The sequence below is a fragment of the Labrus mixtus genome, chromosome 9 (assembly GCF_963584025.1).
Source record: "Labrus mixtus chromosome 9, fLabMix1.1, whole genome shotgun sequence".
In the NCBI taxonomy this organism is placed as follows: domain Eukaryota; kingdom Metazoa; phylum Chordata; class Actinopteri; order Labriformes; family Labridae; genus Labrus; species Labrus mixtus.
The window spans coordinates 23,004,021-23,030,721 of NC_083620.1; the positions used below are offsets into that span (position 1 = coordinate 23,004,021).

At 43.9% G+C, this 26,701-nt stretch overlaps 1 protein-coding gene across 1 annotated transcript; it reads right to left on the minus strand.

Annotated features, from left to right (window-relative positions):
- Positions 1–559: 559 nt before the first annotated feature.
- Positions 560–26,487, minus strand: foxo1a (forkhead box O1 a). Its single transcript, XM_061046955.1, has 3 exons — positions 25,509–26,487; positions 5,020–5,211; positions 560–4,716 (listed from the first exon to the last, which is right to left on the minus strand). The coding sequence occupies exons 1-3, from the start codon at positions 26,151–26,153 to the stop codon at positions 3,523–3,525; spliced, it is 2,031 nt and encodes a 676-aa protein (XP_060902938.1). The 5' UTR covers positions 26,154–26,487; the 3' UTR covers positions 560–3,522.
- Positions 26,488–26,701: the final 214 nt, after the last annotated feature.

A 26,701-nucleotide genomic window follows, 5' to 3' on the forward strand; every position in this document is an offset into this window, starting at 1 on the left:
TTAACCCAGTAATGTATAGTTGGTCTATTGGTTTAAATAAATAGGCCAGACCATCATCTCATCTGGAAATACCAGTTTAGATACAAGGGCAAAATACTCACTTGAGGGTTTTTATACTGATTTGTGTACTTGGGTCAGTAGCTGATATCTTTTGAGGTGATATTAACTTTGGCCAATATTATGAAGCACAGAGCTCTGACTTAAAACAAGGCGCCATAACATGTAGGCTGAGCTAGTTTTCAACCAGACATCCAATCGTATACCTGTAGGAACTTTGTGTCAGGATTATATATGTATATATATATATATATGCCTGTATTAGAAACAGAAGTCATTATGTTACAGTAGCACAGATTACTTTTCATTTCAACTTTTATATAAAAAATAGGTTAACTGGGTCGTTCCAACTGATGTTTCCATTAATAACGTTTTAGCTCTTACTGGTTTTCTCCCAGCACTCTTCATTACATGGTGACGGATCTTAAAAGACTAAACTCCCAGGTGTTGAGATTAAAATCCTCATACCTCTCTTACTGTTAAATGACAAATGGCACACACATTTAACACAGAAGTACATTTATTCAGGTCTTAATACATTAATATTGAACAAGTAACATATTGGTATTGATTGCAAATCAAACAGCACAAGCCCAATTGATATCTGTGTATACGTTAAATGTAACAGATTTGATATTCAAATGTGTAATGGGAACTCTTCCTCGTGTCAGAGGAGCACTTTGTTATAAAATGTAAGTAAAAGTGCAATATATATATTTCTACTCGTAAAATTACAAAATTGGTCCAGAGTCTGTGTTCTGAGCAGGACATCATTTCAGACTAAAAATTGTGTTTTTCATTTTTAAAAATTCAATATACCTTTTTACTTTTTCTAGTCATTTGCTTTTTGAAGCTATTTTCTAAAAACTGTAGCTAAAAACTACAAGAAATACAACATTGTCAGTTTACAAAAGCTTAGCATATGAATCACTGCATCATCTACTTTCTAAATCAACTTCATTTTTTCCCCATAGAAGAACTATCTGGAACATAGAGTTTTGACGACAACGACACCATTAATATCTCACAGCGCTATGTTACAATAAAATATCTCTGTCATAAATTCAAAGGGAAAAGAAAATATATCAATAGCAACACACAATTAAGAAATACAATGCATAGATTCAATCATTTTCAAAATGTAGAGATATAATTTACTTAGTACAGCTCTTTAACTTTCAAAGTGAACCCTGTGACACTAACTACATGGATTCATTACAGTTTATCCTGGCTTGAGTGACCGGCACAAATATATATATATATATATATATATAATTCTGAACATATCACATGATAGAAATGCTAAATATATCACTTTAACTTCAAAGGCAGATTTGGCTATAGTACACTGTGGCATGTTTGGGTAAGAAAAGGCAACACCTGGCACCAAAGCCAAACAGCAGCTTCTTTCTCGGCGTCCATAGAGGGCCTTTTGAAATGTTAACAATTGAATTTGACTCTTTTAAACCTGCTCTGCTCCCTGACTTTCTCAATGTCAGCTGTGTCAGATCATGTGCCTTCACTGCTCTCCGGCATGTAAGCTTGGATTTTCATCCTCTCTTGTTGTCCCTGAACTCATCACAAGTCCCGCCTCATTGCAAACCGACATACTTAGGGCACTTATCGACACATAATCAGACACCCACTTATATATGTGGTGTTTGGATTAATCACACAATAATCTGTCATGTCAAAAAGGCAGTTTAAATTTCTTTTATCAAAGTAACACGGCCGATCGGCCTCTTAAGACGACCTCAGGAGACGCAGTCAAGTCTTCCAACAATATCTGGACAAATGTAGAGACAATCTTTGTCACCGTGTGTGACGGACAAGCTCATTGTTAGCACAGCAAGAACTTAGAAAAGCCAGTCAGAAATGCAAATATACAAGCATGATAAGATACTTAACACTTAGTGGCGCTTCTCAAGGGCATCTTAAAAAAAAATAATTATCAGACTTGTTATTTAAAAGATGTTTGGAGCCATCAAGTCACGTGTCAGGGTTATATAAAATGTTGAAAAAGACACAGATAGGTAGAGGTAGGAGGGACAGAGTGAAAGTAGAGTCTCATTAAAAGCAGAAAAAGCGGATTCCGCAGAAAGCAACTTTGAGTTACATCGGTCAGTCACGCTAAAACCTAGAGACAAAACAGAGAAGTCCAAAGATTCTGAAGCTGAAGCGGGGTCAGGCTGCTATCTCAGTGTCTCTAGTGACTGTCACAGACATGTCTTGGACTCAGCCTCTTCCGTGACAACAACAGCGTCACTGAGAATATCTTTTATCCACCAACGAGCCTCGACCTCTTCACATTCAGAGCGCTGTGATGCGTTCAGGAAACCCCTTACTCAAACGACCTACTCTCGCTCACTTCTTCTTCACTCCTACAGAAAAGTCAAAACAAGGACACTGTGGATAAAGAATTCACTGTACTTCTTAAAACTGCTGGATTTGAGCATCTTCTGGACCATAAAAATGACGATAAAAAACTCTAAATCTGCTGTGTCAGGCACTATAAACAGGCCTCTGTGGTATTAAGGTCAAGAGTGAAAAAACGACTCCGAACATTTCTGATGCCTGAGTGCAGGTAATGCACCAGCATAAATCTATATATTTACCACAAATAATTTAGTCTCAAATATATACTTAATCTAGTAAACATCTTCTACATCATGGTATTATACATTCTTAATTTATGTACAAGAAATTAGAAAGGTTATTCATGTTTTACAGCCTCATTAAGAAGAATCCTCAAACACAGACGTGAGTTTAAAAAGAATCGGATCCAGTTTTTTTTTTTTCTGTGAGCTCATTTCTGCTGCCTTGGTTTTTGCTTCCGCTCTGTAAACACTATTTACATACTTAAAAAAAAAAAAAAAAATTCACTACAAGAACTGATCTTACAAAGTGTACAATGACATTATGTACATTCAGGCAATGACAAAGTGAGTTATTGTGTAACATCATCCGAGGATCCCTTGAGAAGTCTCTAACTTTACATCATGTCAGTCTGCCAGATTACCTTCATATTCCTCCTGTAGTGGTAATCACTTATCACTACTCTGTACGTACATGAAGTTTGATTGTGGATACACAGTAAACAGCACAGTATGAGTTCAAACACTTGTACAGATTGTGATGCTGCTATCAGTGACCTTAAGGAGTAAACCAGAGAGGTGTGTTTCAGTTTGGCTCTTATATTAAGGCAAACAGTTTGGCACTAAGTTTGTACATATATGTGATAGTTTTTATCTTCACCAGGTCAGGGGCACTAATGGAGATGAAGTCTCAGATCTCAGATGACCCAGCCGCTTTCAGACTCCTGACGACACCTGAAGAGTATTGTGAGGAAAAATAAAGAAATGTTGATGGCGGAGAAACTACGTTTGTACGATCCTTTAAGTCTGTCCGTTAAGTTCTGATGTTTTCAACCAAACAGCAACAACAGGTCAGTTGAACAGAACTTTTCTACCCTGACACCCAGCTGTGTGTGGTGGTCTTCACTCCGTGGGGGAAACCTTGTTGGGTCACCATCGGCTCAAAGTTAAAGTCCAAGGGGGCGCCGTCCATCAGCGTGTCGTGGAGGACTGTCTCCATGTCAAACTCAAACTTCTCGATGGACATGTCGTCCAGGTCGCTGGGCAGCTTCTCGGTGTGCGAGGGCTGTGGTAGACCAGGTCGTCCGTATCCATTGGTATTCAGCGGGCAGAATCCGCCGGGCATCCCTCCTCCACCGCTCAGGTGGCTGGAGAGGCCATAAGGCATCTGCATCTGGCTTTTGGCTGAAGGCAAAAGAGTGGTGACCCCGCTGTGGCTCAGGGGCATGAGCAGACGTACGTTCATTGCGGGTGATGCTAATGGGGCCTGGTTGTGGACATTGTGAGGGCGAGTGTGGGAGAGAGCGTGTGGGTGTCCGTTTCCTCCTCCCATCAGTTTAGCCGCGTGCTGGCTGCTGCTGCTGTATGGCGGCAGCATGCAGCCCCCACTGGACTGAGACACCACTGAGTCCACTGAGGGCATGAGGTCTCCATGCTGGTCTGTGTCTGTTGTCAACAGCTCCTTCAGAAGCCCTGCAGCGCAGCTGTACTGTCCCAGACCTGGCCCAAAGCTGGGTTTACTCTCCTGCAGCGTCTGCAGCGGCATGGATGACAGCGTGTTCATACCCGCTTGGCCATACACACACTTGCGGTACTCCTGCTGGGGCTGCGGGGCCATGTTGGGGGAGCTGTACGCAGGGTACCCTGGGCTCTGCTGCATCATGTTAGAGGGTGAGGACTGGGAGGAGCAGGGGGTCGTCCCGCCTCCTCCAACCTGTGAGTTTTTGGGAGAAAGCAGGTTGAGGTTGTCCAGGAGGTTCTCCATGACATTCTCAGAGCTGTGGCCCAGAGATCCCGTCATCTCCGTCAGGCTGGGCAGCGTGGCTGTCATCTTGGCCCCAGGGGCTCCTGGGTAGCCCATGTGCACGTCTGCCTCGGCGAAGTCGTCCTCGGGCATGAAGGGGGAGAGGCGGTCGCTCAGAGTGCTGGCGTTGGAGCTGGTCCGAGGCCTGAAGCTGTTCCAGGCATCGAAGTCGTCGTTGCTGTGGGAATTTGGGCTGCCGGGCCACTTGGAGAAGGAGCCTGGGCTGTCTGCTCCTCCGTCGGGGCCGCCCTGCAGGGACAGCTGTTGGGGTAAAAGAAGACTCTTAGTGGAGTGGAGACAGTCAGTGGATCATATCTTACAGGTTGAAACCATTGACCATTGAAACATGTCAAAAACACCATTGCAACAACAATTTAAAAAAAATCATGAGCACTGCTAATCAAAGGCTAAATACACATAAGAAAGTTTTAAAAAAAACTAGTTAAGACATTATCATCAAACTATAACATGATTCATAGAAATATGGACAGTTGTGATGAGAAAAGATATTGGCTAACATAAAATCATCCACCAAATGTAAATCCCACTTTTGACTTTCTGTACCTTTTTCTTCGCCGCTCTTCCTCTGCTCTTCGTGAACTTGCTGTTGTTGTCCATGGAGGCGGCCCTGCGTCGCGGGGACTTGCCGCTCTTCCCCCCTTCCGGATTTAGCATCCACCACGAGCTCTTTCCCGTCCCCTCATTCTGCACGCGGACAAAGCGGCTGTGCAGCGACAGGTTGTGTCTGATGGAGTTCTGCAGGAGGGAAAGAGAAAAGGCTTATTGAGGAGCGGACAAACAGAGGGGTGTGTGTTTGCCCTTTTCCCCGAAAAAAAACATTTCACATCTGCCTTAGTATAAAGGTGCAAATCCATCCGTGCAGGTGGCTCTCTTTTAAAAACACACAGGGCCTGACAGCTTAATGCAGAGGAGAAAGGGGAGATTTAAGGTCACTCAACAATCTAATGCCATTTGCAATCCAAAGAAAGACATGTACACGAACACGTACACACTCACACATAAGAGGTGCCGAATACGTTCACTGAATGAGCAATGCATCCTGCAGTGAGCAAGGTTTAAACTGCACACCCTTATCTCCAAACATACTGTACATGCAGGCCTTTTATTTCCTTCACAAAAACACAGAGGGCCGTTGAAAAACACCATTAAACCAACAATCACATTCCACCTGACTATGTCTCTTGTCTAAAGCAGCACAGAAATCAAAGGGAGGAAACAGACTAATCTTTCCTCTCACAGACACGTTAATAGTGCGCTCGAGCGTTCCTTAGTGACACCCTCAGTGGAAAAACTTATTTTTGTGCAGGAAGCAAGTGAAGCATTGTTAAATGTCTGCAAACAAGAGCGAGAATCCGTCTGATAAGCAAACCAAAGAGAGCGAGTTAACATTTCTGTCGGACATTATTAGAGCTACAACTGTGCTGGGACACTTTCAACTCTGAAGTCCAAAAATGATTTTGTTTTTTCACTATTTCTAAACTCTAAATCATCTCAAACTGTTGCCTAAGTGACCATCTACCCTCAGAGAGTAACTTACACTGTTGCTCTGTGCGGTTTTGTGTCCGGGCCCTAACATGAAGTAATGAGCCTTGGCCAGACGTTACTGTGCATGCGTACAGCTTGTTGTTTTGGAAGAAAGCTGGAAGTCCCGCCGCACAATCACACACATGCAGAGCTTAGCGTGCATAGTGGTTAACGTCATCAGGCCTGTTCCTGCTGTGAGTCACTGCCTCACATCTGGTTCAGTCTGTCCTCTGCTTCTCCTCATCTCCTAATGCTGTGACTTTAAAATATCTCCATTTCAAACCTTGCCATGCCATTTCATTTCTCAAGTCAGCGATCAACTATTTGTGTAGTCTTTTAAAAGTCTGTAAAATAAAAAAGAATGACCCTAAAATTGTGAGAAGTGATCAAAGTGTTGTCTAAAACCAAAAGACACACATTCCCAAATAATAGAAACAAGAGAAAATGAGCAAAGCAAAAGATCAAATCTGTTTGTTCATCATTTTCAGATTTTTCGCAAATAAATTACTTCAGAACATTAACGAGTGACTCTTGTTGGAGTTGGAGTACTTCCAGACTTTAATCTCTGGCATCCTACATTTCCCACAATGCAACTTGATTGATGTCCCTTGTCTGAATGTAGATTCAAACATCTTCGAAACTAAAAAGCTTTGAGTTTTAACTTGGGTAGAGTTCTGTTAAATGTAAAGCCTTTTAAATGTTGTGAAATTTGAAGAGATGATGACATCACTATGACATCATCACGGCAATTCCGTCAGACATTGGAGAGCTCCTCTTTGAGCTGTAGAAGTGATCGTAGAACTGTTTTTACCTGTTTCACCTTTACGTTAGTGAAGATCAACACCTTGTTTAATCTGTCTTTGGCTTTTCTTTAACATCTTATGTCTCTTTGATCTACTTCTTCCTCCTCTCTCTTTTCTCCACTGGCGTAGTCAGACTCTCCTCCAATGTAATCATCAATGAATGAACATTATTCTTCAAATGACCTGACTGCCTCGGCCAATCGTCTCCGGCTAGTTTGCATGATCTGACCGACGTGACAGCGCCTCTCTGATTAGCCTAGAGAATGCTTTCCCCCCCCCCCCCCCACCCTTCTCCTGCACACTGCAAGCTATGACAAAAGGCGAGGAGTGAAGTCTGGTCATGAGCCTCTCCTTCCCATGACCGCGGAGAGTGCTGGTAATTTCAGCTGTGCTGCAGCGAGGAATGACTGCAATGTGAGTGCAGACGCCGGGATGTCCTGTTACAGCCCTATATCACCCTGATGACAGGAGGAGAAACGCTCAGAGTCCCCCCCCCCCCCGCTCAGTTTATGTCACAGTCATGCTCTGGGTGTTGTTGTGATGGAGAAGAGTTTAAAAAACAGTCTAGATGAAGAAGAGGGAGTACAAGTGAAGGGTCATAAAACTGCTCTGATGGGAAATACCAGAACTCAGCAGGACTCAGCGTACCGTGTGGGGAGTGTGGCTAAAGGGTGTCTGCTGGGGCCAATGGAAAAGCCTCGTCTGTGTGTGTGTGTGTGTGTGTGTGCGTTTGTGTGTGCAGGCTCATGTTTTTAATGGAATGGCATCACGACCACCAGCGGTGCAGTAATGGTTTTGATTTTGTTGCTCAATCCACTGCAGCCGGAGATATCTTGACTTAAAAGCGATTATTTGGAGGATGAACACACGCTTCAAAACAGACACGCAAACATAAATAAGAAGTAGGACAGACGCCTGCTACTTTTGTTGATGTTTTCTCGTTTCCCATTTCAATGAAGAATATGTTTTACAAGATAAGAGTGTGTTTCTCTTGGATCCTGCGTCTGAATGTGACACATATTTATCTCTGGCTGCGGCACACAGAATCTTAACATTCCAACTAATCACTGTGTGCAAAGTTCAATCGTAATCAGAGCCAACGTGTTAGTATCTCTTAGGAAACAGTAAAGGCAGGATTCCCAGCCAGGCAGCCATCACAATCAACATTCCTCAGCAAGGTTACAAAACCCACAATTTCACACAACTGAACTCCGATAACCCTCACATGAGGGCCACTCTGTCTTCTGTTGTATGAAAATGTGACAATAACAATGTCCTATCTCGGAAAGTGGAGTTTATTTTTTTGTTTCTTTTTTTCCCGGCAATAAAAGGAAAACAAGATGATGGAGACAGTTTAGATGGATGGTATCGCTCAATGCTGGGAGACTTTAAAAAACGACAGTGTCTGTGTTGTGCCTGAGCCCACCACCAGGAGCAGCACCTCCGTTTACCGAGGCAACAGATCAGAGCAACGCTGGCAAAACAGGAGGAAGTGACCACATGAAAGAGGACTGTGACAGGAAACGGAGCCGACTTCCTGCCTCACAGGAAACAGTGGTTGTTAGCCGGAGAAAAAGGCATGGAATGTGAAGCCGCAGCGTTGTGATCCAAGTGGACAACTCAGATTTAGCTCACCATCCTAAAACGCACACACACACACACACAACCTAAGAGTTTATGTTTAGCAACAAGCTGTGATGAGCCCTGATGTCACACTATACCCATTAAATGAAAGTTCACATTGTCGTGTGACTCCTGAAACTGAATTACAAGACTGCATACGCCATGACTCAACAACTGGTTGGGCGTCTAGGTGGTGTGTGTGTGTGTGTGTGTGTGTGTGTGTGTGTGTGTGTGTGTGTGTGTGTGTGTGTGTGTGTGTGTGTGTGTGTGTGTGTGTGTGTGTGTGTGTGTGTGTGTGTGTGTGTGTGTGTGTGTGTGTGTGTGTGTGTGTGTGTGTGTGTGTGTGTGTGTGTGTGTGTGTGTGTGTGTGTGTGTGTGTGTGTGTGTGTGTGTGTGTGTGTGTGTGTGTGTGTGTGTGTGTGTGTGTGTGTGTGTGTGTGTGTGTGTGTGTGTGTGTGTGTGTGTGTGTGTGCGCTATTTCAGAAATGAAAAAAGAGGGGCTGTGTGAGACAGAGTGGGCATGGATTGGTAAAGAACACACTGTGCTGCTTTAAACTCCCTCTCTGGCAGCACTACTGAAAGGCCACAGTGTTCAGTGGGACTCTCCTTCTCCTCTCATTCCTTCTCTTTATTTCTCCTCTCCTTCTCCTCCCTCTCTTAAACTCCTTCCTCTCCTTTTTTGCCTTGTCTTAACTCCCCATGACCTTTTTTTTCTGCCTTAGATCTCCTCTCGTCTATTCTCTGCACATATAGTCTCCTTCCTGGTCCACATGTTGTTTCCTTCCTTCCTTCTGTTCTTCTCTCCTGTCCTTTTTTGACTTGCATGCTTTCACCTCCTCCCTACTCCTTCATATCAGCACTCTCCTCCTTCTTTCCTCCTTTCCCATCCTTTCTCCCTTTCCTGTGCTCTCCTCTCCTCTCCTCTCGCGTTCTCCTTTGCAGTCAGAAGCCAAGTACCTACGTAAAAAAAAAAAAAGAGACTACAGAGTGCCAGGAAGACACATGTTGGCACACTGACCGAGGTGCTGACGCTCTCAGAGCTGCTCAAATGTCAACTCATCTAATAAAAAAACAAAAAAAAACTTCCCCAGCAGAGCAAAACACAACCTACATTTAGGCCTGCTTTGAATCAAGAGAAGCCACAAGGGAAACCTCAGCTGCAGAGCCTGTACAGCTGCAGCTACAGAGTGTCTTCGGAGACGCTGCCGCCTCTGTGACAGAAAGTTTGCAGCAGGTACAAACTTGCACGCATGCGGCTGTCTGAGCAGTTTCACATGAATTTATCAGAGATATGGAAAAAAAAAAAAAACATTGGTTTCTCCGCACTGTTTCCACTGAACTCATTAAGCGTTGTTCCGAACAGACTTTCACATCTTTCATCTGCCATGTTTCAATCTTGGCTGTCGGTGGGTCCATGCACAGTAACTATCTTTTGTGTAATGTCTGCGGCTGTGAAGAGGACGACCTGTACACTAAGCGGCACACCTTTTTCTAACCACCAGAGTAAGCATCCCTAAAGCTGCAGCTTGCTAACGTCTGGAGCTTTGTGCTGAGCATGGGCCGAGTTAGATCAGTGTGGTTTAGACAGAAAACATGTCAACCTATGATTAGTCTCACACCAGCTCAGCAGGTCTGCGTGCTTAACTACGGCGTGGAGCTGAGCACGCAGCTGCAGGTGAGATGGTGGGGGTGACAAGTGATGAAGGGAAACCACCTCTCCCCAGTGACAGAGTCATCAAAGATCAACTCCCCCCTCCTTTCAGATTCATGTACTGTGATCCAGAGGCCGATAAAAAAAACTGATTCTGATTGATTTTTAAAAGCTGGTTCCCCAGAGGTGGAACAATGTGGTGAACCGGCACCCAAGGCTGATCAAATGATAACACTGGCGCCTAAGAAGGGCCCTCACGAACATGAGCAAGAGGGAAGAGGTAACACACTTATTTTTATTATCCAAAGATCGATGAGAGGACCAAACATCAAACAGTTTTTTGGTGCCACGAGAAAGTGGGTGTTTCCCACAGTAATAAAAAACGAATGGTAACAAAACGCCGCCTTCAGATGCTGCCAGATCCAGTTCATTCCTCTTTGATCAATGAGTTCTTTTGTGCTCTATTTTTGGGTTAGTGTATTTTATTCAGTCACAGTTCTTAAACGATGTTAAAATGTTTGATGAAAAGTTGGTTTCTGTTCATAAAAAAATTAGTTTTTTTGGAGAAAACATCTCAGACCTCAAAGTGAAGTAGCTTTCAAAAGAAAATCAGTTATTAGCACGATTCAGACTGCCACTTCAAGGCACGAGATTTAGGCCCCTGTGACCTTCACCTTCACTGAACGGTTTTAGAGGCATAATGGGGGGCCAAGTGATCCGACCTCTGCAGCCCCGTTGGAGGATAGTTGCAGGGATGGCAGAGACCGGGTAAGCACAGCCAGGAAGGGGAGAGCAGTCCTGTGGTGTGTGTGTGTGTGTGTGCGCGCATGTCTGACTGTGTACGTGGAGCTGTACGAGTTCGCACGCCGTGCTCTCCTGCGCAACGCCGTAAAAGCAACGTGTCATTCACCGGGACACCAGCATCACGTCTTTGTGGAATCAATGTGAGCGTACGAATGACAGGGGAGCTTCGTTACAGCGTTGTTGAGGAATCACACCCTGAAAAGAGCTATTGTAACTTCAACTTAAGAACAAATGGGGCTCCTGGATGTGATATTCTGATGTGTCTGACAACAACAATCAATTAATTCATGATTATTGACTCGAGTTGCAAAGCAGTCCACCAGACAGTATTTGTATTTAGTTAGGTTGATGTGGCAGCTTATCAGTAATTATCACAGGGTGATTGTGTTGTTTATTTATTGAGAATTCAAGGAAACTGGTAAAGTCTGGCCATATTGATCTAAACACTTAGCTACACACAAGGAATCTCTCTAACACACACACACACACACACCCTTAATGACAAGGCAATACAGCTTCACATGACCACATTCAGAGAGCAATCTGAATAGAGTGTGATGACTTCATGTGTTTGCAGTTTGATGGTTATCATCAGCCCTAGTATTGAGCTCAGCAGTGACACTCACTGACCTTTTTGATCAATTCGATACGCGTGTGACCATAGTAGGACATGGAAATAAAAAGTGGAGCCCAGGAAAGGTAAAATCTTATTTTTACCCCCAGTTTGACTGAAATAGTCTGTACATCATTGAATGATTGTTGTGCATTAGCGTTGCGTAGCAGCAAGACTCACCGCACTGCGCCTTAGGTTTGACTGTTCGAGACAGAATCAATGCATCACTGTTAGCAACGATATAAAAAGAACTCTGTTCAACCGCAATTTCTGTTTTTAAAAAAGTCTCAGATTAAAAATGGATACAACCCTAGGATATGGATTGAACCAGAAATAGATCATCTCTGCCCTCTCCTCTGTAGCCTTCTATTCCTCCCTTTTCCTTTGAAAGTCACTCCTTAGGGACATAATGCTCGTTCACAACAGCCACAGCTGATTGCACACTCCTGCTGCAAAAAGACTCCCTCTCTCACCTGCTGATGTCAACTTCCCATAATTCAATTTGGCAAATAGAGGGGAGCGAGGAGGCTTGGGCACAGAGCGTTCACTGTGGATCTCCTTAAATTCACTTTGGAGTTCTCTGAGTCCATGCAGAGGTCTAGGACTTCCAGGAAAAGTCCCTCTTCAACACGGTCATTGTCAAATGCTGAGTTATATGAGTTGTTGTAAAGCGCAGATGGAGAGGCAGAATGCGCACGTCATGCAGAAGCAAATCTGTCTGCAAATGTATTTACTGACGGCCTCTCGCCAGGATCTCCTTTTCACAATCCTCTGCAAGGAATCTGAGGGCAACCAGCCGCCCTCCCCCCAAACATTCACACACACACACACACACACACACTCACACTCACACTCACAAACACACAGAGCTGAACTTGGACGCCTGAGCGGATGATGACTGGGTAAGCTTAAGATTGATCGGTCTCACAGAAGCAGCAGACGAATGATAAACAGTCTGTGAGTGGTATTGTGCATACGGTGCGAGGCAGCAAAGTCACTGACACTCGAAGATCTTTCATCGCCGTGTGATAGTGGGAGACGAGCCTTTGAGTGGTGGGGCTATTAGCAAACTTCCTGCTGCATTGTATCCACACAGGAAGAGCTGGCCGGTCCTGATACTGATCCCACCGATGCCTCTGGTTTCGACGCAAAACAGCACAGAATGAGGCCCTGCGAGCTGCAATGTATGGGACCAGCTGGAGGGAACAGCGGGTTCAAGAGCTGGGACTTCCTAATCAAAACTCTGCAGTTTGACGGGGCAAAACAAGAGGAAAAAGGAAAGAGGGGGCCCACGGCCAGGTAGGCTTTTCCAGCGGGATTACAATAACGGATAAAGCTCTTACTGTACATTTCAGGAACAGTTCCCCACTTAAGTGTTGCCCTCATCTTGGACCCAAACAACCAGAACACAGAGACAGAATAATCAATCATCTACTGTTTCCTCTGGTTTGACCCCATCTGGTTTCAAACGGCTCCAAAAGAAAACTTGGCTGAAGGAGAGAGGGAGTGCGCACCATGAGGTGGGGACGATTAATCAAAAATGTCACTTTGTTAAACATTAATCTGTTAATAATGTTGTTAACTGTGATAGCAGTTAATCAGTTAATTCCCTTAATGATTAACCTAATTTTGCAATGTCAATAGATTTGAGTTCTTAAGCGGCCATGAAAAACTCAAAATGACACACGTGTCTGTGTTGAAAATGAACTAATTATATATATATATTTTTTAAATATATCAACACCTTCTTCACTCTAGCGGTGCTCGGGAAGTACCTTCATGTAGGCAAAGACACATTTCACAATAAAAGTGTTTCACAATATAAATGCCCAGGCCACAGACGGACATTTTGGCTCGATATTCAATAAGCTCAATAAGCAAAAAGAGTACAGGAGGCGTTATGCTCTTAGTCAGGTTGTCCGCAATTTATCTCATCATTTAAGAACGGGATATGGATGTTAATGGAAACTGAATTTAACCGAAGTTAAAGCTTTTAATAATCGTTTCCCCAATTAACATCCACATTAAAAATGGATCCCAAAAATGAGCGCAGAAGATGAACTACTTCTAGTGTTCTGAAACTCACAGTGATTTTACACCGCATGTCACACCAACCCATTCACACACTGATAGCAGCAGTGTAAAGTGACCACCAGAAGTAACTAATCCCATTCATAATAATTCACACACCGACAGCGAAGCGGTGGGTGCTCATTTGTTAGAGTGAATGATTTCCAGATTCACAGAACATTTTGTATGTTTTCTGAATATTTACATGTGCATGTGGACAGATGTCCACAAACGCACTTTAAAAACACTTTCAAGTTTCCAGCGGACACAGCTCAGTGTTCACACGCTGTGCTCCTTCTCTCCTTAGCTAGCTGGTTTCCTGACTCACACTGGAGCAGCACGCAGCTCATGTGTGCAGACAGGGACCGGGTTGTGCTGCCTAAGCTTACCATGCTAAAATATGTGCATGTGTTGCTCCCTGCGACACAATGTGAGTCTGTAAATGCACAGAGCAGTGTCTGTGGAGCACAGATATTTTTCGCCTCTGATCAGCAGAGCTGCTGGGCTGCTGCCCGCTCTGCTGGGATACAGAGGGTGTGTGTGTGTGTGTGTGTGTGTGTGGAACTCTGCTGTGTGCCTGTTTGGAGACATGCGTCCATCCATAGGCCTGACCCCGCACAGAAGAAAACATTGGGCAAGAGTTTAAGCGGTTATATATTTATAAGCATGTTACCCCAGTTCAACCTGGGAAACACAGGGATGTTCAGAGGCGTTTGTACGGCAGGATGCTGATTCTTTATGCTTATCCTTTTTGCTTTGTTCGACTTTAAAGACTTGAAAATGAACAAATGAACACCTACGCTGTCATCATGTTCAAAGACTTTGTTTAAAAATGTTTGTAATAAGTAGAAGTGATGACAGTGCAATTCTTAAACACCACTGTGGTTCCTCTGGAGCAACAAAATCATCACCAAATGAAAGGGAACATCACGTGCAGATCAGCAACAAATATATTCTGATATATTTCATGGAGTGGCTCCTGTCCTCTTTAGATTTAGTAACTGAGCCACATATCCATTTAGTAGTCTGTTTGTCTGTGAAATAGGCTGTAATGTACTTACCTGTGTGCCCGTTCAAAAAATTACACAGAGCAGTTTTCAGGCAAAATACACACACACACACACACACACACACACACACACAAACCTGAGCTGTAGTGGGAGTCATTATAGTGCTTTTATCACAAAGTAGTTCTTCTTCTGTGGGCTTATTATGAACAGGAAATAACAGAGACATGAAATAAATAAATATGTGTGATTTTAAGAGAAGGAACATAGGAGGACTTTAGAAGAGGTGTTTGAACAGGAAAAATATGAGAATTTTCATGACAGGCTTCATTTTCATGGTCATCTAGAAAGTTATCTTCCTGTGTCTTAAAATGAAATCCTGCTTAAATCCTAAATGTTTATCTGTCTGACACTTGTATTGACTTTTCTATTATCACCAGTGTCCTTGCTACATGTCCTTGTTGCTATCACAGCAGCGCCACAAGGACATTCTCTCTAATGAAAATGTGCTGACTTTAATTTGACTATGCATGACAAAATATACAGGACGACACTGGAGTTACTGAAGAAGAAGAAGCCTGAGAAGGTGTCAGAGCATTCATATATGTATGAGCAGAGATGTGACGCCCAACATTCAGGTAAACCCAGAGGGCTCACATTTCTCTGAAGGACAGTAGACAGCATGTGTGACAATAAAGTGGGGCACGGAGACCTGGACTTAAATTCCAGTCAGAAGGAAGGTCCTTTATCAAGCTGGCTCCGGAGCAGGTCAGGGCAGGAGCAGCACACGAGGAAACAAAAGCCTCGCTCTGGCATTTACTTTGGCTCTTTTTAACTCGAGTTCATTCAGAAACATTTATCTTGTTTTGTCAAGTGTGAGCACATTATCTCGATGCAGGAATTCTGAATATTTAAAGCCCTGATAAGACAAAAACACACAGATTCATTTCCAATAAGAGGAAGAAGAAGAAGAAAAAAAAAAGAACTCAAAGGAAACACTCAAAGAGGAAGAAGCCAAAGAATCTGATGTCACGTTCAGTGTCGCTTCCTCTGCTGATGACATCACTGCCCTGCTGCTGCTGCTGCTGCTTTCAAAGCAGCCACTTCCTGTCAGCTTCGGGCTGAAATCAGCTTCTGTTCAAAGGGGGAGAAGTGGCTCGAGGAGGAGAGATGCTACAGATTAGAGAAAAGACATCATGTATTCGAATCCTTCAGCTAGCTTTAGGATTTTTGCTGATGGCAATGCACAAATGTTAAAAGGGCGTCACAGAAAACTTAAAAAAAAAAAGATGTTATTTTAATTATCAATAGCATTGGAAAGAACATACGCTATCCAATCAGGTATTAACTTTTCCTTGTAACATATTCAAGATTAAAATTCTTGTATTGGGACAACCCTACCATAGAAAAAGAAGGCCAATAATTGACCTTTTATATTTACAATATGAGCACATTTAATCTTAATATGATATTTCTCGCCTCATAGTAATAGCCATAATTACTGACATGACATGTCGTGACTCATCTAAAAAAAATCCAAACGATTTTACTAATTAGGTTTGACTCACATCTTTGCACAATGAGCCTAAATAATTGTGGATTACTATCATGACGGCACAAATACTACTGTCGTCAGCACGTCAAGGCCTCTATTTGTCTTTGGCATCACTCATCAATCACTTCAACCAGGACATGAATGATTCATTGAGAGAAAAATGAGTCCACATGTAGTGACACGTTTAATCGGCCTGACTGGCACGACTGCGTTCCCTTGAATCAAACACAGGAACCCTGGATGAGGAGCCACGCTGGAAAATACAGAGAACTATACTTTTTGTCCGTCTCAGCTATCAGCCAGCGTGATAAGATAATAACACCCGACGTGTCTTCAGAAGATTTGATTTTGTATCGCTGTCTGTGGTGGTAGATGCTAATGTTGTGTTAAAGCTAACTGCTGGTGACCCCTCCTCTCCCAAACCTACGTCAGCATACAGCCTCGCCACACGGCACGGACAATAGTGCTGCATACTTGCGACACAGACGCAAACTTAAATGCAACACACCTCAGGGTGGTTCGGATGCACACTGCTACGCACTTTGACCTTGAAACAAACTATTAGTTCCCGTGACAACTGGAGCGGGGGAACCTGCTGTCTGACGCACAGTCACAACGGCGCTTCTCATTAAAGTGCGCATTTAAATTTCCACCCACGGTAGCCAGCTGAGCGTTCATGTATGTATAATGGCACATGCATTGGGGCATGTGTGATTCAGTGATAATGCCGGGCCAGCCTCACAGGCACCGTGCATAATCGCTTTAGGGCAGGAATTGCACAACAATGTGGGTCTGGGTAATGCCTGTGGTTTGGGGCCCTTGGTGGTGAGCGGGCCTGTAAATTTGTTCCTCTGCCTTCTCCCTGTGTCTGCAAAAAATGTCACACACACACACATGAACTATGAGAAACTCATGGGACACTGGGTTTTTCATGTGGGGGAGCAAATGTCACTTCTCATTTAAATGGTGAAATTATTCAGAGCTCAACATCAGTTCCTCTTCTCACACCGTAAAAAACAATGCGGAGGTCTTCCTGTTAACCCGAGAGGATATTTTTCCAAATTTACTCTGACTGGGGAGAAGTTGTGATGGCAGACAGAGCTGCTACTACCAAACCCACTCTGAGAAAAACAAAAACATTCTGACTCATCTTGAATGACTGTTTACCTGACCGTCACTGGATGTCATCTCTGTTTTTTTCTTTTCTTTTTTCTAACAAGCAGAGCGTGGGCACCTGCAGGCTCTGTCCTGCTGAATGATGCACTACTCTCTGCTTGTATCACTTACACTCACTGTGTTGTTATTGGACACTACGTTCACTGAATGATCCATCCTCTGGTCTGCAGCCAGAAAAAAGAACCGACAAAACAAACCTCTGGCAGGAGAGCCACAGGGTGTGTGTGTGTGATGCCAGCGTCTGAGGTGGGTGGAACGCAAATGTTCACATTCGACCTGTTCTGTTTATATCCACCAAATGAAAGGAGCACTTTACGGGGATTTTCCTGGGTCCTTTCCAGTCAGATAAAGGTTCTGAGAGTGGGACGTTTCCAGCTGTAGCACCAGCTATGTCATCAACTGGGATCAAAAATATCTCTCATAATAAGCTCTCACTCTTAAGACCGTCCTCATATTCAGTGTGTTTAGCTCAATATTCATTTGTTTAAAGATCTGATCAGCAGTTGGTAGAATCTGGGGGTCGCCAGGGCCCATGTACAGAGGCTGTAGTCCTCGAAGCGGGTGGCCCCGGGTTCAAATCCAACCTGTGGCTCCTTTCCCGCATGTCATTGCCCACTCTCTCTGTCCATGATTTCTGACTCTATCCACTGTCCTATCTGTACAATAAAGGCAGAAAAGGCCCCAAAATAAACTAATCCTGAAACAAATTATTGAAAAAGTTCTGCTTTGTTAAGAACTGAAAACATATTAACCAACGTGAAATGTTAAAATAAAGAATTTAAAGGTAGTTTTGCTGACAGTTTTGAAGCAGATACACTTTGGCTGAGTTGTTTGGCAGTTGTATAAGTTCTGCATGTTTTGAGGAGTCTGCTCAGAAGCATTTCTACAGTTTGGAAAACAGAGTATAAGGACCGACACAATCTGAACCTGCTGGAGACAGAACTCCACTGTGTGCAGCCTCCTGGAGTCAGACAGACAAAACCAGACAGACATGATCCACCGTGTGTATTTAATGTCTCTCACAGTGTCTGTCGTTGCCTGTTGGTTTCCTCCTGTGGCTTTCTGGACATCTTGTCAAAGGTTTACGGTGAAACAACCGACCCAGACAGCACCAGCACATGGAATCAATCGTCAACACGCCTTTGTGGTTGAATGTGACTTCATAGCATCAGAATGGCTGCAGCCAGAAATACACACACGTGTGCCACACACAGACATAAACACCATTCGATATCCCCGCTGCGCCACACTGACCTGCTTTCACACTGCCTCTCTCTCTCTCTCTCTCTTTATTCCAGTCTGAGATTAATAACGTTTTTCTCAGTAAAGGGAACAAGAGACAGAAAACAACCCAGAGAGAGAGAGAGAGAGAGAGAGAGAGAGAGAGAGAGAGATGAGAGGCTGGACACAAGGAAAACATGAGGTTGTGAAATAATCTGAGGGGCTACTAGCTGCACTCTGTTGCTTAATCAGTGTGGACAGGCACAGTTACATCACTTTGACGTGACAATTATTTTCAACCATTTGCATCACATTTTGTACCACGAGGAGAAAGAAAATACCTAATCAAGTGGCCCTACCTGTGTTCAAACTTCAGGTTCATTCGAATGTTGTTTTATTTTTATTTTATTCTATATGCTCTAGTGTTTCATAATGTCGATTTCAAAGATGATCAAGAAATGGAATAAATCATCTATGGCTGCTGTATTAACTTGAATTATCAATGAATGGTTTCAGCAAACACGTAAACATTTACTTGTTCAAGATACTGAAATGCTACATTTTACATGTATATATTTTGAATATATTTATTGGTGTTTATGACGAGTTATTTTGGGGCTTCTTTCCTTTATTTGATAGGACAGTGGATAAAGTAGGGAAACTAGGGGAGAGGGGGGGGACATGCGGGGGAAGGAGCCATAGGCCGGATTTGAACCCGGGCTGTCAGGTACATTGTGCAGGACCTAACTGCTGCGCCCCTTTACAGCAAATACGGAGTCTTCGGTTCCTGGACTGTTTTATATTATATATTATATTATATATTATATATTGTCAAAATTGTCTTGACTAAAAGATTGATTGATTATTCTGGGACATAATCTGCAGATTATAGATAATAAAATAACTTTAGTTAAAGCTTTTATTTTTTACAAGCTACTGGCATTCAAAATAATCATAATGTGTCTTCTCCTATCTATCTACCAGGACATCCCACAAAGTGTTCTGGCTGCTTTTTGCACTCGTGTGGTGCCAGCTATGATGATTCAGCACAACAAACACTGAGTGGTATGAAAAGTGAAGGGGGGAGGGTGGGCAGTTGTAAAGAAACACTGGATTAAGATCAGCTGGGGAGAAAAGGAAAGTTAGCATAACCTGTCACTATAAAAAAGATATAAAGGGTGTGCAGGAATGTTTCCTGTGTCGACCCGTCTGTCTGTCTGCCATTCAGTCTGTGCATCTGCCAGCAGCAGGGCTTTAATTATGAGGCCCAGGTTATGTGCTCTCACACACACACACACACACACACACACACACAGGAGACTAGCGTCCCACATATCTCTAACACAGTGCCTCACAGTTCCGCTGACTAACCAGTGGCACCAGACTTTGGCCTGCGGCTCCCTGATTCCAGTAAATGTCTTGTTATGCAACTCCTAACAAGTGTCACCCAGTCTGAACTCAGAGCGCTGGGTCTCTGCTGCGCCCTCTATTTCTCTCTTCATCACTTCATTTCTCTCTGAAGACAGTAAGGGGGTCGCTCATCTGGATTTAAACCAAATGGGGGGTAGAGGTCCAGTAACCCTTGAAACCATTAAGTGTGCCCTGCTTTGTGCTGGGGCAAAACTCCGTACTGGAGAGGCAGGCGACACAGGCAGGAAATGGGGAGGAGGGCGAGGAGGGCTCCTCCAGCTCTTTGCCTGAGAAACACAGCTGCCCCTCATGTCTTGGGGCAATGCCAGGGTTGGACTACTCGACTGCCTCAAGGGAGTTCTGATATGTGTGTGTATGAGGGATAGGGAGAGAGAGAGAGAGAGAGAGTTGAAACAGGAGGACTGCTGTTCTATCCAGCTCCCTGTCCTACTAATACACTTTCAGACTGAGAGAAACAGGCAGCGCAGGGATAAAGTACAGCCAGCTTTGAGCTCACTCAGGATTAGAAAGCTGTACTTCTTAGCTTCTGTATTTCTTTAAGCGGTGTGACTCGGGTGCATGGGAAACACATTTCACGTACCGAAATGCACAACCACCACACACACACACACACGGCTGCTACCTCAAACATCGAGTGTCTGACAGAAAAGTTACAGAATAACCTTAACTGAGCTGTTTCATTGGGTTGGGTGGCAAATAAACAAGAAAATCTAAAATCTGTCCAGAACATCTCTTGACATCTCTGCATGTATTAAACCATTATGTGACGTCTTGCAACTCAATATCTACAATATTGTATTTTCATTGGATACATATGGTTATGTGTATGGCGAGATTCAAACACTCTGGAAACCTGTCTAGTAAGTGGGATGAAATACACTGAATGTGCTATATCACCCGATATTATTACAGATATCAGGTGTTTTAGCCGTAAAGTAACAATAATTACAGGAATGAAATGTAGTTCCAAGTCAATGGCACCACCAGTTGGCCCACGACTCTTTAAAATATCTTCTATGGATACTAACTGGTGACATTCAAATCAAAAAAACAACAAAAATGAAGCAATCAATCCATACATTTCATGTTTAAAAATATCAAAACTGCAGATTATTGTTATGAGATTTTAAAATTGGCCATCAGGATCGTGATCAAACTTATTTTCCTAATATCCGTTCTCTGGGATCCATGACTTATGTCTGAAGTAGAGATCCCAAACACCTGTACGCACACACCAGCCTATCCAAGCCTCTCCTCTCGGTGATACCTCCACCGTCACACTACTAAGGGTTCGCAGTCAATGGGTACATTTACACGGTAATGACCCGCGTGTCGCTTTCTGTCCAATCGGCTCTGACCTGCATGTTTGTACACTCCGGCACATTTTGTTTGGAGATCCGTGGGAGTGTTTACCAGCGTAGGCCGAGGAATTCCAGGTCAAGAGAGCGCGGCGTACACAGAAAACCTGCGACAGAATTGATCCTGATACTGACATCAAAGAGCACCTGAGCCACCCAACTCCACGAGCTGAAACCAAATATTTATCCTGCAGTGACGTACGTGTAGTAGAGAAATACAAGAAAGAAGAGATTTCTGGTAGGTATAGATGTGTGTGGATTGTACATATTGTGCTGTGTTAAGAAAGGCGTCGTGCTGAAGTCTAAGAACGATTTGCTAATTGCTATAATTGTAAAATATACAGTTATACCCTTTTGAGAGATATGGAGAAAAAAAAACAGGCAGTCTGTTGGGTATCAGAAATTTCCATTAAGGTTGGTGATACATAATTTGTGCCATCTGCTCCTCTTCCTGTTGGACGGCGTCCTGATCCAGAGACAGAGTCCAGTCCTCTCACAGAGCTCCTCCAAGCTGGTCCCACCCGGCAACAACTGTCCTCAAATCTCACACTGTCGCAGACGGTCTGAGAAGTGTGGAGGCCGCCATGACTCAGTTCAGACACGACCAACTGTGGAGGATCAGCAGCGCCCGAGGACCAAGCTGGGCCTCAAACAATTACAGAGCAGACGGCCTTAATCATAGATTAATGAAAACTTCAGCCGGTTCACTTCAGGTGAGCCTCGGAGAGATCAGTGACACAGAGAAATGATCCCGGCTTAACTTTGACTGAACCTAATGTGAACTACAAACAATATTTTGTGGAGGCCGAAACAGCCGGCGGTGACGAGAAGAAACACACTCGTGTTGCGATTGTGATCGCCGTCTTACAGCACAGAAGACACCACAACAAACGTGACCCCCATGCTCGCATCAACACTCAACCATCAATCAGACCAGTATTTTCACAAACCACCTACGATGTACAGTTCTGATCCTGGTGGTGTTTGTATGCTGTCATGAAGGTTCACATTGACACTTTTCACACTTTTGTCTGTCTCACTGGAGACAGAATATCACGAGGCAGTAGAAGCTGAAAAAGCTGCAAGAATTCTGATTCATTACTGAAAAAAAACCCAAAATTCAATTATAGAACCTATAAGGTAAATGGATGGAAGTTGTATTTTAAGTCTAGATGCCACTAATGAAAAAAAAGAAACCCAACAAGGAACATACAGCTAGCCATAAAATGTTCATTCCACAATGTCATCTTTCCTGAGCTCGTCTCTGGCCCTCAGCGGCTGGCTCAGGAGGGACAATGTGTGATAGCCCCCCTGTGTAGAAAGCGAGGGGAGCTCTATGAATAACTCCCCTCGCAGCAGTGAATGGCACTTTGCTTTCCCACAGTATTACTCAGTCTACACCCCCAACATGGGAGGATAAGCAGCGAGCCCGGGTGGTGGCTGAGCTCGCCTCTGCGAGCCGCCAATCACACTGCAACTGTTTATCAGACGGAGAAAAACGCGGAGAAAGTTCACTGTTTGTTTGTGTACATTAATGTGTGTGACCGTTTTATACGACGTGTAAATGATCCACCGCTGTTGTGGAAAATTCTGCGAGAGACAGTGACTGACACTCTGCCATATAATAACTTTGTAATTAGAGTGTAACCAGAGAGAAAGTGCTGACCACAGCAGTGTTTCATGGTTACTGAGGTGCTGCTACTCCTCACACACCTCCGTATTACATCATGTCAAAGTACAAGACTTTAATTGGGAAGACGGTCTACATTTAAAAGTCAACACAAGCTCTGATTTTTTTCTCTGCTGACATTCTGCAACCTCAGACTCTACATGACTAAGAATCTTATTTTTTTTCTTTCTAGGTGTTGCTTCACCTCACTGCCTATTTGAGACTGACTCACATAAACCATTAGGTTGATATAGTGGGCTCATAAAGACCTATCACAGATATATCACTCATTCAGATAAAAATGTAGACATTTAATGTTTTTAATGATCCAGAATAGCTCACTCTTCACACGTATGCCTTTATTACTGAGACAATGGACAGAGCTGGAAACCAGGGGCAGAGGGGGGATGACATCCATAAAAAGGAAGCCACAGGCCAGACCTGAACCCCCGGAGGACCACTACCTCTGTACATGGGGCGCACGCACCAACCACTAGCCCACAGACACCCCAGCTCATTCCAACCCTACAGACACAAATCCTCTCAGCACGGTCTGCGGCACATGAAGCAGACAACAGAGTGGACAATCAACTGTTATTAAACTAAATGAATCAATAAAGTTATTTGTTTAAGAAAGAAGTTCGTCCCGGTACAACTAAGCAAAGTGACACAAGACTGGTGCCAAAAAGAAAATGATCTATTCTCACTTAAAGTAATATAAAAAAATACCACAAGCAGCTGGTGAAAATGAACCCCCTAAAAGTTGTTCTTATAAATCAGCCTGGTTCTACCGCCTACTGACGCGTAACCCTGATTCCTGTTTTCTTCCGCAGAATAACTTTATGCTACCCTGTGGTTCCTCATATATGACTTGAGTTTTTACTACTGTCACATACATTGACCTGACCACATTAACAACTTCAGTTTAGGGATGTGAGTTATCTGCTGGTTAATGTAAAACAAGCAAAAATGCTGTTAATGGAAGTACATGTCTGATGACAGCAGCAAGTTTCATTAGCGCACTACTCTGGTTAATTGAGGGACAGGACATACACATTAGACCTTCTACACTAAGGAAAAGTTCATTTTCCTTGAAGGAGTGAACCTTCTGGGAACACATGTGCCCAGCCCCTGCTCTGTTCACTGTTTAGATTTCACCACACTGAAGGGGTTTTTCCACTCTCATATGACCTGACTCACTGGACTATAAGTTCAACAGCTCGACACGAGTTTATATACTTGTTTTTGTAAACAGAGGCTGTCAAATGCGTGAATGCAGATCATTTGTGTTCGATCAACTTTACAGACGGATTTAGGCAAAAATATCACAATATCACTGTTTTCCCCAATACGTCCGTCTTTATGATTTCAACCAAACCAGTCATTCTCGCTTCCATTCTCGAGTGAAGTGTGTGTGTGTGTGTCACCTCTTAACACATGACTCAAACATGAGAGTGGCCTCTGACGTGGGAAGAAAAAAAAAAAAAAACTCAATAACTGCTTTAATGTTCTTCAGCGATCCAGACAGCCTTATAAGAGAGGGAAGCCATCATAAATCTCTCTCTATGTGACTGCAGGCTCAATATGAATTCCCCTGGGAGAGTAGACTGTCATCAATTTATTGTCAGACACCACTGAAACTATGTGTCTCCAAAGGGAGGTTGACGCCCTTCAATAGTGTTCAGTGGGAGGGCCTGTCACACCACATCAGAAATTATAAGTCCCCTCTTGTGTAATGTTTTGGACTGTCTCCAGGGCACATGAATGCTTCTGATATCTCCTTACAACATGGGCCCAACACGGCTCCATTCAAAGCACACAGTCCAATCTGGAAAACTGTGATTCAGCCTTAAAATCCATCACAAACGACCAAATGAAAGCGGAGAGAGGAGAGCTGTCTCTAAACATGCTGGGCCCCGAACTCACAGCATTTTTTTTTTGTTGCACAGCACACTGAAGGAAGATATGAGGCAAAGAAAGAAACCCTGTTGAGTCAGCAGACTCATAGAAATCACATACTGCAGGAGAAGTCAGATGACTGTCTAAGGTCATGGTAGCAATTGGTCAGATTACTGAAGAGCCATAAACTGGATGACAATGGTTATACAAGACTATGAAGGAGGGCAAATGATAAAACTCTGTTAACAGCTGTCTAACGCTTCATGCATGCTCTTCTTTTCAGCATGGGAAAAGGAAGGATCCTGTGCAGCAATTAGCAGGAATGTGTGCAGGATAAATAACATAGATAACCATAGATGATGATGATGGCGATTAAAAAATAAGCAAACATCAATACAGTGACAATCAAGCGCCAAAAATGCCTGAAGTCCATGTTGGGATATGACAGTGATACCACATGAGATAAAACACTAAAGCACAATAAGGTCCATGTGAAGCCACTGTAAAAAAAAACAAACACCACAGACATGTCCAAAGGAACAGTAAAAGAAGCAAGTCCTAACTCACAGTCACACGATCACCTGGGTGAAAGTACCCAAATTAATAATACAAAATAGTAAAAACATACCTTCCAGCCTGCAGAGCTGTTGCTGTCTCCCTTGTCCTTAAAATAAGGCACACTCTTCACCATCCAGTCATAGATCTGAGACAGAGTCAGCCGGCTCTCAGGAGAACTTTCGATAGCTTTGGTTATGAGGTCTGCATATGACATATTCCCCCACGCGTTCCTCCGGGAGGAGCTGCTCTTCCTCTGGGCAGCGGCGGCAGCAGCGGCCGCCGAGGTGGACGAGCCGACCGGGGAGGAGAGCAGAGGCACCTGTTGCTGCTGCTGCTGCTGCTGCTGCTGTGGTTGATGATGGTGATGCGGGAGTTGCGGGTTCGGCTGCTGATGTTGCTGCTGCTGCTGCTGATGTTGCTGTGGAGGTTGCTGGTGGACGCAGTTCTCCCGACACTGGAAATCAGTGCACAGGATGACCGGCTTCTGCTCCGCGAAGTCCTCGGTCTCCTCCAGCAGGCTCAGGTTGTTGATGAAGTCGTTGTTTCCTGCTCCCGGCTCCTGCTTCACAGAGGGCACCGGGGAGGACGTGTTGGAGTCTCCCGGGTTGATGAACTCCGGCCGGGGCAAGGGCCAAGTGCACGACCGGGGCCGCGAGAGGGGCTCAAAATCCGGGTCGATTTCCACCAGGTGTGGCTGCTGGGCCGCTTCCGCCATGGTCGAGAGGTGACGGAGCCGAGGGTTAAAATGTCATGTATTTGGGACGAACTCAAAAGTAGCTACTTCGCCTTTGAAATGTGCGCCAATACGAGATGAATATGTCCGGTAAAAACAGAGCTCCGTCTGGGGAAAAAAAGTCTGCACTGAAAGTCACATCCCAAGCCGGTAAAAATCAAATGAAACAATCATAAAAAAAAAAAGTGTCAAAGAAAGCTTTTCATGAGAGAAAAAAAAGTTGTCTAAAGTGAGTTGCCTTCAGGTTTGTTGTTGTTATCCAGTCGTAGTGCTGTTCCGTGCCTCCGTCCAGCCTGTTGACTCTCTGTGTTGTAGCCTACAGCATGTGAGGACTTACTGGAACTATCATTTGTCAGCTGACACCGCCCACATTTGATTGACACTCAGAGAGAGCCAATGCATGGCAGCGAAAGAATTGGATGAAAAAAAAAAAAAAAAAGGTCCATGTTTTCATTCTTTGGGTCTAGTAAACATCTGAGAGGACCGAAAAATGAACTTCTCTCTTTCAGTAGTTCTCACTCTCTGAAAAT